Source organism: Salvelinus alpinus, chromosome 6 (genome assembly GCF_045679555.1).
Source record: "Salvelinus alpinus chromosome 6, SLU_Salpinus.1, whole genome shotgun sequence".
In the NCBI taxonomy this organism is placed as follows: Eukaryota; Metazoa; Chordata; class Actinopteri; order Salmoniformes; family Salmonidae; genus Salvelinus; species Salvelinus alpinus.
This window is the reverse complement of record NC_092091.1, coordinates 21,552,618-21,566,021: the sequence shown is the minus strand read 5'-3', so window position 1 is coordinate 21,566,021 and position 13,404 is coordinate 21,552,618. Positions and strand designations below refer to the sequence as shown.

The following is a 13,404-nucleotide window of genomic DNA, read 5'->3' as shown; positions in this document are numbered from 1 at the left end:
TAGCAAGTGACCCACAATTCTAGCTAGGTTTAATGAATGTCTTCCTCTATGGGGTCCGGATACTGTATCTTGCATCACACACACAAAGAACAAGAGGGTCACAAACACACAGAGAGACACACACACACAGAAAGAGACACCAGGAAAGACACATAGCCCATTACTCCTAATCCCTTTACCTTGGTCTCTTTCCTGCCTCCTAATCCACTTAAGCAACAACGATCAGGCTCCAGCCACGATCAACAAGGCCAAAATACTAACCTAAACCCTGCTATTTCTAACCCAGGTCTGAGTGTGAGGCTGCATTCAGCTTGTCGGTCTCTGTCCACTGTGGTGTGTGTGCGTGCCGTGTGCCATGCATTTTAACCTAGAGTAAGTCTGATTAGTCTGTCAGTAATAGGTGAGTGTGTGCTCATGAGATCCTCTGTGGCGAGAGACCTGCAGCTTTCCTGTCTGTCTGCTGAGGGATACTAAGCAGGTCACCCCTAATCCAATAGACTGGTGTCTGTCCTAAACATGCTTTGCATAACACTATGTGTGTAGCTCTCTGCCGTAGAATGCTTAAGTCGAATCTAGAATCTGCTACAGAATGCAATTTATAGTTGGGGGATAATGAATTCAGTGTTAATCCATCAAGCTTGATTCTTGCCAATTCATATTTAGTTTATATTAAATGCACAGACTTTTGCCCCTACCTACATGTACATATTACCTCAATTATGTCTACTACCTCGTACCCCTGCACATCTACTCGGTACCGGTACTCCTTGTATATAGTTTCGCTACTGTCATTTTGTGTTACCATCTCCTTTTTTGCAATTTTTTCTTACTTTTTGGCTCTGCTCTGTTGTGAAAGGGCTTGTGCGTAAGCAGTGACTTGTGAGTTCCCTAGTGACTTTTGGGTGATTATGGGATCTCTGTTCTAATTGGGGTTCCAAAGCCTTCTATTTTAAGTTAATTGCCATCATGAATGTCTTTTAGCCAGGTTGCGATGACATAGTAGACAACTCTCTCTGTATTCAATTGAGGTGTCTGAAATTGGCAGCAAGGTCATCATGATGCTTCGACAGGGAACATACATTAGCTAGGAGGATAGTTTGGAGAGGTGGGTGGCTTTTTCTGGCTCTGACGTGTTGCCTCACTACGCCCTTCTTCACTAGTTGGTGTTTTGGTTTCTGTCCTTTTCATATAATCCGGTATGTCTGGAAAACACTCCCTCTCCCCATTCAAAGTGTGCCTTAGCAGGATTAGCCCGTCCTTCTTGTAGCAGAGCACATCTCCGTTCCCCAGGGAGCTCCAGCCTCCAGGTGATCCCAACACTAAGCATTTGATAAGGAAGAAGCATGTTGAGATTGCCAGAAGGTTGAGTTCGATGTTTCTGAACATATTGATCACATCTGTACACTTTATAATCCACAAAGGGGTAGGGGAATTATCCACATTAAGGTATCACATAGAACAAGAAAATGTGCAGGGAACCCACACATTTTTTAAATTGCTGGCTTGTTTGAGAGAAACGAGTCACCGCCATGCAGCGCCACTGGAAGATATATCTGGAACCAGCCAGGCCTGTTTGAAAGCTGGCCCCCTGTTTGTATAGGGAGCCTTTCATCCGGTTCCTGGGAGCTGGGTGGAGGGAGAGGGGGCCATACAATAGAAGTTAGCTGGAGGAGAGGGTGGATGAGCTGATTCTGGCTGGTCGAATCAAAGCGGGGGACCGTGTGAAGGTGTGCCAAGAGAACAGAGAGCGGCAGAGCAGGCTGAGGCTGGGAGGCAGGCTGGGACGACACTGACAGCTAGAGTCCCACAGTCAAAGCCAGTCAGGCCAGCTCTGTCTACATTCTTACACATCAACCACACAGATAGAAACCCAGCCCCAATGCCCAGCAGCCTACAGAAGGAAAACTCTCTCAAAGCCTTGAAACGCATAACAAACGACTCGTATACAGTTAACGACATCCAGAAGATGCACGTTCCAGTTCATCTACAAACATAAAGGATGAAGAAAGCCTGTGAGCCTCCATCCATTGTTGTGCTTTTCCCCGTTTCCTTTCCGTGGCCCGTTTCTCCAATGTACTCTCTCACTTCTCCTCCCTCTTCCTCGCCCTCAGTACAAGCTGAGGTTGGGTCATGTGGGCCTTCTAGAACAGATCTAGTATATAACCATCCCACTCCTGCTTCTGGTCATGGTAGCCTAATAAGATGTTAAGCAGCTCTCCAAACCCTCTTGGCCCCTGTGAGCTACGTAAGCTGTAAACTAGCACATAAAGAAACAGGCACACAGAGAGGGAGAAGAGGCTGCCGTGTTGAGTTGGGTACTAGGGGAGGTTGTGCACCTGTGGTACTGGGTCTGGAGGAACTGGAACTCCTCCTTGATGCGGTCCAGGGTCTCTGGGTAGGTGAGCTTCAGGGCCTGGGGGGCTCCCGAGGCTGCAGCTGCCGCCGCGGACACTGAGGACCCAGGTGGTGGCTGGAGAGGTGCCTACGCAGAAAGACAATAAGCACTGTGAGCATATCTTGTCAAAAGTGTGAACATCTTTCAGACTCTATATACAGGTAACTGCCAAAATAAAGGAAACACCAACATAAAGTGTCTTAATAGGGCATTGGGCCACCATGAGCCAGAACAGCTTCAATACACCTTGACATAGATTCTGGAACTCTATTGGAAGGATGCAACACCATTCTTAGACAACAAATTCCAGAATTTGGTGTTTTATTGATGGTGGAAAATGAGGTCTCATGCGCCGCTCCAGAATCTCCCACAAGTGTTCAACTGGGTTGAGATCTGGTGACTGAGACGGCCATGGCATATTGTTTACATCGTTTTCATGCTCATCAAACCATTCAATGACCACTCGTGCCCTGTGGTTGGGGGCATTGTCATGGCAGACAAAATAATGACCAAATAAACAACATGCCCAGCATTTTTATGCATGACCCTAAGCATGATGGGATGTTAATTGATTAATCAACTCAGGAACCACACCTGTGTGGAAGCACCAGCTTTCAATATACTTTGTATGTTTCCATTAATTTGTCAGTTACCTGTACATAACCAGTATGTGTTGTGGTGATTTGGTAATAATGTTATACCTGTACATGTTTTATCACTGCATGTTTACATTCCAAGTCAGGTCAACATCCTTCACGTATGAATCTAATACCAGATGTGCCAAACACTAGTCAGGTCTGTGTGTGCGTCCTATGAGAGATGTGATTGTATGCATGGGGAGCAGTTGTGAGCTGGAGAGCCATGATGAGTTTCCTGGAGCTGAAGAACAAAGCTGAAAGACTCGGAGGGGCGTGCGTGTGTGTGTGTGCACAGAGAAGGGAGGGAGGATGAGACTGTCGGGAAACCAGGAGAGGCCAGGGGAGACAGAAACCATTGTGATGGGACAAAAAAGTGTCAGGGCCAGATGTGTGAGGGGAACCGGGAGGGAGGGGAGAACAAGGGTCTCTTGACCAAATTAAGACACTTGTTTAATATTAAGTCTGGGTTGAAAGGAAGGAAGGAGAGAGGGAGAATAGGCGGGACCCCATCAGGAGTAGCAACCCCAGTAGCCTGGCCCTCCTCTCTCTGGAGTAGCATCCCCGGTAGCCTGGCCCTCCTCTCTCTGGAGTAGCATCCCCGGTAGCCTGGCCCTCCTCTCTCTGGAGTAGCATCCCCGGTAGCCTGGCACTCCTCTCTCTGGAGTAGCATCCCCGGTAGCCTGGCCCTCCTCTCTCTGGAGTAGCATCCCCGGTAGCCTGGCCCTCCTCTCTCTGGAGTAGCATCCCCAGTAGCCTGGCCCTCCTCTCTCTGGAGTAGCATCCCCGGTAGCCTGGCCCTCCTCTCTCTGGAGTAGCATCCTCGGTAGCCTGGGCCTCCTCTCTCTGGAGTAGCACCCCCGGTAGCCTGGCACTCCTCTCTCTGGAGTAGCACCCCCGGTAGCCTGGCACTCCTCTCTCTGGAGTAGCACCCCCGGTAGCCTGGGCCTCCTCTCTCTGGAGTAGCACCCCCGGTAGCCTGGCACTCCTCTCTGGTCCCTCTCTGCGGGACTTCGTGCAATTAGTTAGCAGGGCGCTCAGAGGTAATGCTGCAGGACAGCCAGACAATGGGCCGGACCTTGGGCTAGCGACTGTCTGTCTGTATCTCTGTCAATGGAGGCCCACCCCTCCGCCCTGGTGCTAAAGCTACATTGAAGGATATACGACAGGCCGTTCACACCACTGCTCTCTTTAATGAGAACAGAGGTGGTGTGTGTGTTTAGAGGAAATAATTTAGTGGGTATAGCGCCACTCATGGGCCCTATGCAGAAGAATGTTATTGGTTTATAAAGTGACATTAGTCACATTAAGTAGATGGCTTGTTCGTTCCGCTGGATTCCCTGGTGGAGGGGAAACTGGAGAAGGGAGAGGTCGAGAGAGAGGACATATGGAACTCAGCGCTCGGTCCTGCATGTGACTGCACTGTGGATCTGCACAGCACCGCTAAAAGCAGGTGTGTGTTAGTATGACATAGGCAGACAAGAAATATCCACCGTCATAGTAAGGATGAAGCCGGAGCTGGAATGTGAAGCTAACTGAAGCCAACAAGCTTTAGAAAACCCTGAGTAGATCTAGCTTAAATCGTAGTACACCCCTCAGGTCCACTGAGGTTCAAGAGAGGGGCTGCTCATTGTTCCAGCCTCTAACGAGCTCCTCACCCCTGCCTGCTTGCCTGGCTGCCTGCGCTCCAACTCAATCTGCTGGCCAGATCCTCCCCCTGAGCACAGGCAGGGGCACACAGACTCCCTCGCTCTCACACACACACCAATTACTCTTCACAGGCCAGAAAAAGGCGCCTCAGGAACAAGAGCGCCAAGGCCATTTTGTAGGAGGCGAGGGAGGTAAGGAGGGGGAGGGGGAATACTTCTGCCCTTCTCTCTCCACCTTCCACTCCCTTTTTTCTTGTTTTTCACCTCAGTGTGTGTGCGCTCCGTAGAACAGGTGCAGAGAGCCTTTTTGAGACAGAAATGGGGAGTGTGGGATCGAGGCTGACCCAGTAGTTGAGTTCGGTGACGGGGGAGATTTATGAAGACAGAGGAAACTGCTGCCTGGGCTTCTGCTAACATCAGCCATTCTGGCTCTGATGCCCAGGTGCTGTTATGATTCAGGCCAACGTCAGAATAGGTGCCAGCAGGCACACAGCAGACCCCTGTGGCCCCTCACGGAAACCACAATATGAACGAGTGGAGTGCTGCAGAGCAGACCCTCCATTAGCTGTCAGTCAGATGACTCTCTGATCCCTCTACCTCACTGGTCAGCTGCTCTGATTTAGTGTGTGATGTCAGAGGTCACACTGCTGACCTGATCACCATTGGATTACCCAATCACCCACCCAGGCATCCAGCCAGCCAGCCAGATAGGACTCAAAAATGTACTCTCAAGTACAATACAATCCCTCTGATTACTCCAACTAATCCTGTTTGTCCCTATAGGAAGTCAGGGAATGTGCCAAACTCCAAACAGCCATGTTCCACCGTGCCATGAAGAGCCAGAGGCTAGAGAGCACCATTAGGGTAAAGGAACCATAGGCAGTCAGGCTGCTATCTGATCAGCCACCTTCCTCCCTGAGTCCCCTGGTAATCTGCCCTGGTCCAGCTCAGCAAGGAATACATTGTAGTGATTAAATCAGGCCCCAGCTGGGAGCAGTAGTGGTGGAAAGGAGAGGAGGTGAAGAGGCATCCCAGGACAGTAATGGCTCTAATCAGGCCTAAGTTGTCTTTAATGGGCCTTTAAATAGGCTGGAGGAAGGCCTACAGGGACACCCCAGCCAGGGAAGACTGCCGCTGGGTGCTGGGCTGGAGTTAGGCTGGCTGGGCAGCACACACAGCCTGCTGCTGCAAATGACTGATGCTTCATATAGAGAGAGTCTGGCTGCTATTAAAGTCCTACATGCTAACACACACAGACAGACAGAGCGAGACATGCACACACAGAGACACAGACATGCACAGACACACACCCTCTAAGGAACAGCGGGTGTGGCATTCCCTGCATGCAATCAATGTTGTTTTCCTTTTACTCCTTCTAATTAAACCAAATAGCACTAAACCACTATGACCTCACATCCCTTGATTCTCCCCAAAACACACACGACGCAACACGCCCACACACACACCACACATACACGCCACAAGCGTGCACACACACACCAAAAGGTGAAGCCCCTTGAGGACTTCAGTTCTTTATGTTACCTGCACTTCTATGCCAAGCAGTCTTCTCCCAGTCTCCAACAGAATAAGAACTGTAAACCAATCTAGCCAACGAACCATCCTGCTAATTACACTGTGCTTTCCCACAGAGCCGATCGTTCCGAGTAAACAGCCACCATGCTCCCTCACTGCTGGGGCACTGCCTGCCTGTCTGCACACCCATCTCTGGGGACACAGTAGTGGGAAGGAGGGCATGGCAGACCTAACCCGGCCTCCAGCTGGAGAACCATAGAAGAGTAACAGACCCCTGCCCCCCTTCCACTCTCCCCCAAGCATTCCCCTACTGATTAAAACACAACTGTGAAACATGGCAATATATTGTCCTTGCAGAAAGCGTTTGAAGTTCAAGCCTCATATCAAATTATTCAAATATGATAGTCAACAAACCAGTTATTTGCATTTTAAAGCACATCTGTGGGTGGATGACACGCACGCGCACACAAATACACGTAGACAAACGCACGCACACAATTGATCACAAGCGCCAGGATCTCTCTGCTGTGATGTGGGAGTGAATGAGTGAGAGAAATGCCCCAGTTCTCTCTTACTAAGGGGAGGGCTGCTAGGCACCGCTTTCATTTGCGCTACACCTTTCTTTTTTCCCCTCACTCCTGAAAGCTTGTTATTCAAATGTCCCCGCTGTCAGTGTATATAGGCGGTGCAGAACTGTTTGGTTGTCAGCTGTGTTAATTGCTGTAAGTGCCTTCCTTTATTAGGTAACCCACCCACAGCCGGTTTGTTCTTTCCATGGCTCAGACTTAAGCGCCACACCTCCAGAGCTGGTGTAAACCTGGCCCAAAAACCTCTCCTCTGGCAGGCGGGTGGCCATCTAATCGAACACTGGAAATAAAGAGCTAATCAAGCTGGGTTACAGGAAGTGCCTCACACATTCTGGGTCTGTGGGGGCAACGGGTTGTCCTCCCGCTTGTCCTTCTGCCTCCATCCTCTTTGCAGCCCATCACTCCCCAGCGCTTCCCTCCTAGCCCATCACTCCCCGGCGCTTCCCTCCTAGCCCATCTCTCCCCGGCGCTTCCCTCCTAGCCCATCACTCCCCGGCGCTTCCCTCCTAGCCCATCACTCCCCGGCGCTTCCCTCCTAGCCCATCACTCCCCGGCGCTTCCCTCCTAGCCCATCACTCCCCGGCGCTTCCCTCCTAGCCTATCACTCCCCGGCGCTTCCCTCCTAGCCCATCACTCCCCGGCGCTTCCCTCCTAGCCCATCACTCCCCGGCGCTTCCCTCCTAGCCCATCACTTCCCTCCTAGCCCATCACTTCCCTCCTAGCCCATCACTTCCCAGTGCTGCTGAAGTGGACCTGTCCAGAATCAGCCCAGTGGGAGTCCTGGATCAATCAGGGTCTGATGAGTGAGCAGGAGGGTCTGCTGACTGGGCCAACGGCGCTCCAGGAGCCTGCTGGCATTACTGGACCTCAGAGGAACAGGGGGGTGGGGGTGGAATGGATACATGTACAAACAGAACTCTTAATCATTAGGTGTGATTGTAGATCTACACTCTACAGCCAGACCTGTGTAGTGTGGTGCATTTCCATAAGCAGAGTTTGGTTAGGTGAGCTGACTCTGGTGGACGTCTGATTGCCGACACTGTCGTGCGATTCTACATGTAGAATCGGTTTGCAAATTACGTCCAGCACTCTGCTCAGAGGTGCTAAGTACTCTTGGCCGGCAAACGCTACCGGTAAATGGAACTGGATGCTAAGCATTGAGAACAGCAGTGCTGACACATCTACTACTAGTCTGCATTATGCTGATTTCCAAGAACTGTAAGGTGGAGCTGGTCTCCTTGGTCAGGCTATACTAAGCAGTCTGCCTGCCACAGCAAAATGTTATCAAATCAATGTCTCACTGCTATGTAACAAAAATGAGGAAAGAGGTTTTTCACACATCTGCATGCCAGGTGTTTACCTAAACATTAATTGAACTTCATTCATGGAATTGCTTCCCAACATTTTGAAAAAAGTCAAATAAATCATAAGAACGACTCTAGCAAGAGCACATTTCTGGCTATATATTCTGTTACATATACAGTGAGTACAAAACATTAGGAACATCTGCTCTTTCCATGACAGACTGACCAGGTAAATGTATACTCAGTACATTATACTCACTCTACCATGCTTTCCACATTAAAGGAAACTTGACAAACAACGTTCCATAAAGGATTATATATACACTGAACAAAAATATAAATCGCAGAAATGTTCCATATGCACATAAAGCCCATTTCTGTCAAATTTTGTGCACAAATTTGTTTACATCCATGTTAGTGAACATTTTTCATTTGCCAAGATAATCCATCCACCTGACAGGTGTGGCATATCAAGAAGCTGATTAAACAGCATGATCATTACACAGGTGCACCTTGTGCTGGGGACAATAAAAGGCCACTCTAAAATGTGGTTTTGACACAACACAATGCCACAGATGTGTCAAGTTGAGGGGGTTTGTTATTGGCATGCTGACTGCAGGAATGTCCAACAGAGCTGTTGCCAGAGAATTGAATGTTAATTTCTATACCATAAGCTGCCTCCAACGTCGTTTTAGAGAATTTGGCAATACGTCCACCAGCTTCACAACCGCAGAACACATGTAACCACCAGGAACTCCACATTCGGGCTTCTTCACCTGCGGGATCATCGGAGACCAGAAACCCAGACAGCTGATGAAACTGAGGAGTATTTGTTTGTAATAAAGCCCTTTTGTAGGGAAAAACTCATTCTGATTGGCTGGGCCTGGCTCCCCAGTGGGTGGGCTCCCAGGTCCACCCCTGCCCAGTTGTGAAATCCATAGATTAGGGTATAATTTATTTATTTCAATTGACAATTTCCTTACATGTACTGTAACTCAGAAAAATTGTTGAAATTGTTGCGTTTATATTTTTGTTCAGTGTAGTTTCATAAATTGTTCCCTGGGTCTTCCAAACATGCTTTAATGAAAGCCAATGACTTGAGAGACAGGCTTTCAGTGTTTCAAGCCTGTTGTGGTTCAAATGAAACAGAATCCGTGCTTTCTTTCCCAACCCAGCGCCCCTCTCCCTCCAGGATGCATAGCCATACATTTGAGCTGTGGTTGGTAGCTAGCTCCCCAGGGGATGTAGTGTAGAGTTGGTGGATGAGATGGATTGGGTTAAGAGCTGTAACCACAGCGCCACGTTCTGTTCTGTTCTCCCTTTAGTCCTACAGCTGGCTGGGCTGAGGGCGCATTAAGTTTGTTTAGAGCCCTCTCACTCTTCTGTCAGGGTACTATGGGCATGGTATGGAGAGAATCTGAAGAGGTAAAATTTCCTCTCAGGAAGTGGCATAAATAAATTCAAAACTACTAGTAGAATCCATTTGAACCCAATTCAACTACTTTCAAATATGTACAAGGTTTTATTGATTAAAAACAGTGTAATGTCTGGTGCTAGCCATCAGAAAGTACCCCTTGAATTATTCCACATTTTGTTGTATTACCACCTGAATTCAAAATGGATTAAATATATTTTCTCACCCATCTACACACAATACCCCATAATGACAAAGTGAAAACATGCTTTTAGAAATGATAAGCAAATGTAATGAGAATTAAATACAGAATTGTAATTTATATAAGTATTCACACCCGAGTCAATACTTTGTAGAAGCACCTGGCAGCGACTACAGCTGAGTCTCTTTTGGGGTAAATCTCTAAGAGCTTTGCACACCTGGACTGTACAATATTTGCCCATTGTTCTTTTCAAAATTCTTCAAGCACTGTCAAGTTGATTGTTGATCACTGCTAGACAGCCATTTTCAAGCCAATTTAAATCAAAACTGAACCTGGCCACGCAGGAACATTCAACGTTGTCTTGATAAGCAACTCCAGTGTATATTTGGTATTGTGTTTTAAGTTATTGTCCTGCTGAAAAGGTGACTTCATCTCCAAGTGTCTGTTGGAAATCAGACAACCAGGTTTTTCTTTAGGATTTTGCCTGTGATTATAGCTGTATTCCGTTTATTTTTATGCTAAAAAAACTCCCTAGTCCTTGCCAATGACAAGCATACCCATAACATGATGCAACCACCACCATGCATGAAAATATGAAGAGTGGTACTCAGTGATGTGTTGGATTTGCCCCAAACATAATTCTTTGTATTCAGGACAAAAAGTTAATTTCGTTGCCACATGTTTTGCAATATTACTTAAGTGCCTTGTTGCAAACAGGATGCATGTTTTGGAATATTTTTATTCTGTACACGCTTCCTTATTTTCACTATGTAATTTAGGTTAGTATTGTGGATTAACTACAATGTTGTTGATCCATCCTCAGTTCTTATATCACAACCATTAAACTCTGTTTTGAAGTCACCATTGGCCTCATGGTGAAATCCCTGAGCAGTTTCCTTCCTCACTGGCAACTGAGTTAGGAAGGACGCCTGTAACTTTGTAATGACTGGGTGTATTGATACTGTACACCATCCAAAGTGTAATTAATAACTTCATCATGCTCAAAGGAATATGCAGTGTGTGCTTTATTTTTACACATCTACCAATCGGTGCCCTTCTTTGCGAGGCATTGGAAAACCTCCCTGGTCTTTGTGGTTGAATCTGTGCTAGAAATTCAGTACTCGGTTGAGGGACCTTACAGCTAATTGTATGTGTGGGGTACAGAGATGGGGTAGTCATTCAAAAATCATGTTAACCACCATCATTGAACAAGGAATGAGTCCATTCAACTTATTGGTTAAGCACATTGCTCCTGAACGTATTTAGGCTTTCCATAACAAAGGAGTTAAATACTTATTGACTCAAGATATTTCAGCTTTTAATTTGTTAGTAATTTCAAAAATTCTCTACAAACAAATTTCCACTTTGACATTATGGGGTATTGTGTGTAGATCAGTGACAATCTCAATTGAATAAATGTTTAATTCAGGCTGTAACGCAACAAAATGTGTAAAGGGGCGTGAATACTTTCTGAAGGCATTGTACGTGTTCTAGGGACAAAGGTGCCCCATTAACCTCTGTTCCCCACCCTGGCTCCGACCATGAATCATGGCATCATACTTAGCATTAGGGCCTAATCTCCATCCCTAGGAGGACATGGATGTGAAAGCACCCTCAGGGTGGGTAGAAAACCTAATTTATAGACTGCCTGATACTTTTGTTCGAATCAAACAAATCAAAAGCACATACATCATCAATAAGAGGGGAAAAACTAATTCTTGAAAACAATAAGTGACACTTCGCTGGGTAGCCTGGTGGTTAGAGCGTTGGGCCAGTAACCGAAAGGTTGCTAGATCGAATCCCCGAGCTGACAATGTAAAATCTGTCATTTAAAAAAATATATTTTTATTTATTTAACTAGGCAAGTCAGTTAAGAACTAATTCTTATTTTCCAATGGTGGGTTAACTGCCTTGGTCTGGGGCAGAACAACAGATTTTACCTAGTCAGCTCTGGGATTTGATCTTGCAACCTTTCGGTTACTAGTCCAACGCTCTAACCACTAGGCTACCTGCCGTTAACCCACTGTTCCAAGGTCGTCATTGTACATAAAAATGTGTTCTTAACTGACTTGCCTAGTTAAATAAACAACCCAAACCCTTGCCTATAGTTGACTCAACCCTCAAATAGACTGCCGAGTGTGGAAAGGACAAACAAACCTAGACCACTCCATCATCTAGGCCAATACAGCCTACCATTTGGATAACTCGAGGTCGGATTTTCTAATTTGACACTTTAAAGTTATACCAACAGGAGACCAGAATTTGCACAGAATGATTTTCACTAAAGTTCTTGTTTTGCCAGATTCTGGCGGTAAATTTCCCTTCTGTTTATAACAGACCCATATTTGACCTATGTCGGATTGAGTTTACACCGCTCGTCGTTCAAGTACTAAACGTAAAATGAGTAAGGGTTTGCAATGTTGCAGCATGTGTTACTTTTTGACCAACATGATCACAAAGGAATTCCGGATACAAATAGCATAGATACAATGACATAGATAAAATGGAACAATAAATCATGTAGCAAGTTTATGGCCCTACCTCTGTATACATTCTTGCTCAAGTTGTTTCCTTTATTTCAAATAAACTTACTTCAATAGACAGAGAAAGGTTAGATAATAATGTATCGATCGCTGAGGTTTTATAGTATAGCTCCAACAGAACAATTACCGAACGTTACATGCTAATCGTATAGCCTACTTACCGGAGGTCGGTTTTGAGGAAACATTCTGGGCGCCGATTTCTTTGTTTTTTTTAATCTTCTTCCTCTCTTATGGGCAAAAAGATAAGGGCAGAAATGGAGAAGACGTTATATTGTCGGTTTCAGAGACGCATTTGGCTTGGTTTCAGAGGCAGTAATGGCAAAGCTAGTCTCGGCTCGCTAATTCCTTGCTCAAGACTCCCTTTGTTCTGGTCTATGATCAACACACAGACAAATAACATTCGATGTAGTAAAGATGCACCCAGTCCACGGCTAAATGTTTAGAGTCCTCGTGACTATGCACTTCGAATGAGTAAAATGGCACCTTTTCTTCTCGTAAATACTCCCCTCCCCGGTGTATTCTCACCTAGAATAAAAAGCAAATGTGGCTAGGTTGTACTATGTGGGTTCTGAGTCGGACACCACCACATTCAATGCAGCCGCAGCCTCTTTTGTCTCGTTCGTTGCCCTTCTCCTTTACAACACTGCTCTCCTCACACTCCCACCTTTTCTGGTCCTCGCCTGATCTTCAAGACATAGCTGACTTGTTTTCTTGAGAGAAACTAAAAGGACATTTGCTAGACAGAATGAGAAGGGAGTATCTCGCTATTCTCGTTGATCAAGCCAGCATAGGACTGGAGCTAAGGTTTCGCCTTTCTGTCCTTATTTATGAACAACGCATCTAGCCTACCCACTCTAATGAAAGAAGGCCAAATCTGTTTGCTGGTGCTAAAACATTTCAGACCAATGACATACAGTTTGCCAATTGCTCTTGTATAAATAGTCAAATGATATTAGTAAAGTAAACACCCTTGTTGATTTTCTCACCATGCTTGTACATTTTCTACTCAGTTCGTTCATTCGTGTAGCCATGCAATTGAAGCCCGCTTTGTATTTAAACAATATATATATTTGAGATTCCTACATTAACCATGTTATAATTGTATATACACTACGTGTAGCCTACAATAGAACGTGGGGGTA

At 46.3% G+C, this 13,404-nt stretch overlaps 1 protein-coding gene across 6 annotated transcripts in view; it reads right to left on the bottom strand.

Moving 5' to 3' along the window:
• LOC139578352 (transducin-like enhancer protein 1) overlaps window positions 1–13,404 on the bottom strand; it is a 67,707-nt gene extending 54,303 nt beyond the window's left edge. For 2 of the 6 annotated variants that reach the window (XM_071405817.1, XM_071405818.1), the window contains exons 1-3: window positions 13,249–13,403; window positions 12,424–12,489; window positions 2,337–2,482 (exon numbers count right to left, since the gene is read on the bottom strand). In XM_071405817.1, coding sequence (XP_071261918.1) covers window positions 2,337–2,482; window positions 12,424–12,489; window positions 13,249–13,293 — 257 coding nt within the window. In that variant the 5' untranslated portion in view covers window positions 13,294–13,403. Of the gene's footprint in view, window positions 1–2,336; window positions 2,483–12,423; window positions 13,114–13,248 lie in introns of those variants that run through there. The other 4 variants (XM_071405819.1, XM_071405821.1, XM_071405820.1 and 1 more) reach the window with 4 other exon arrangements.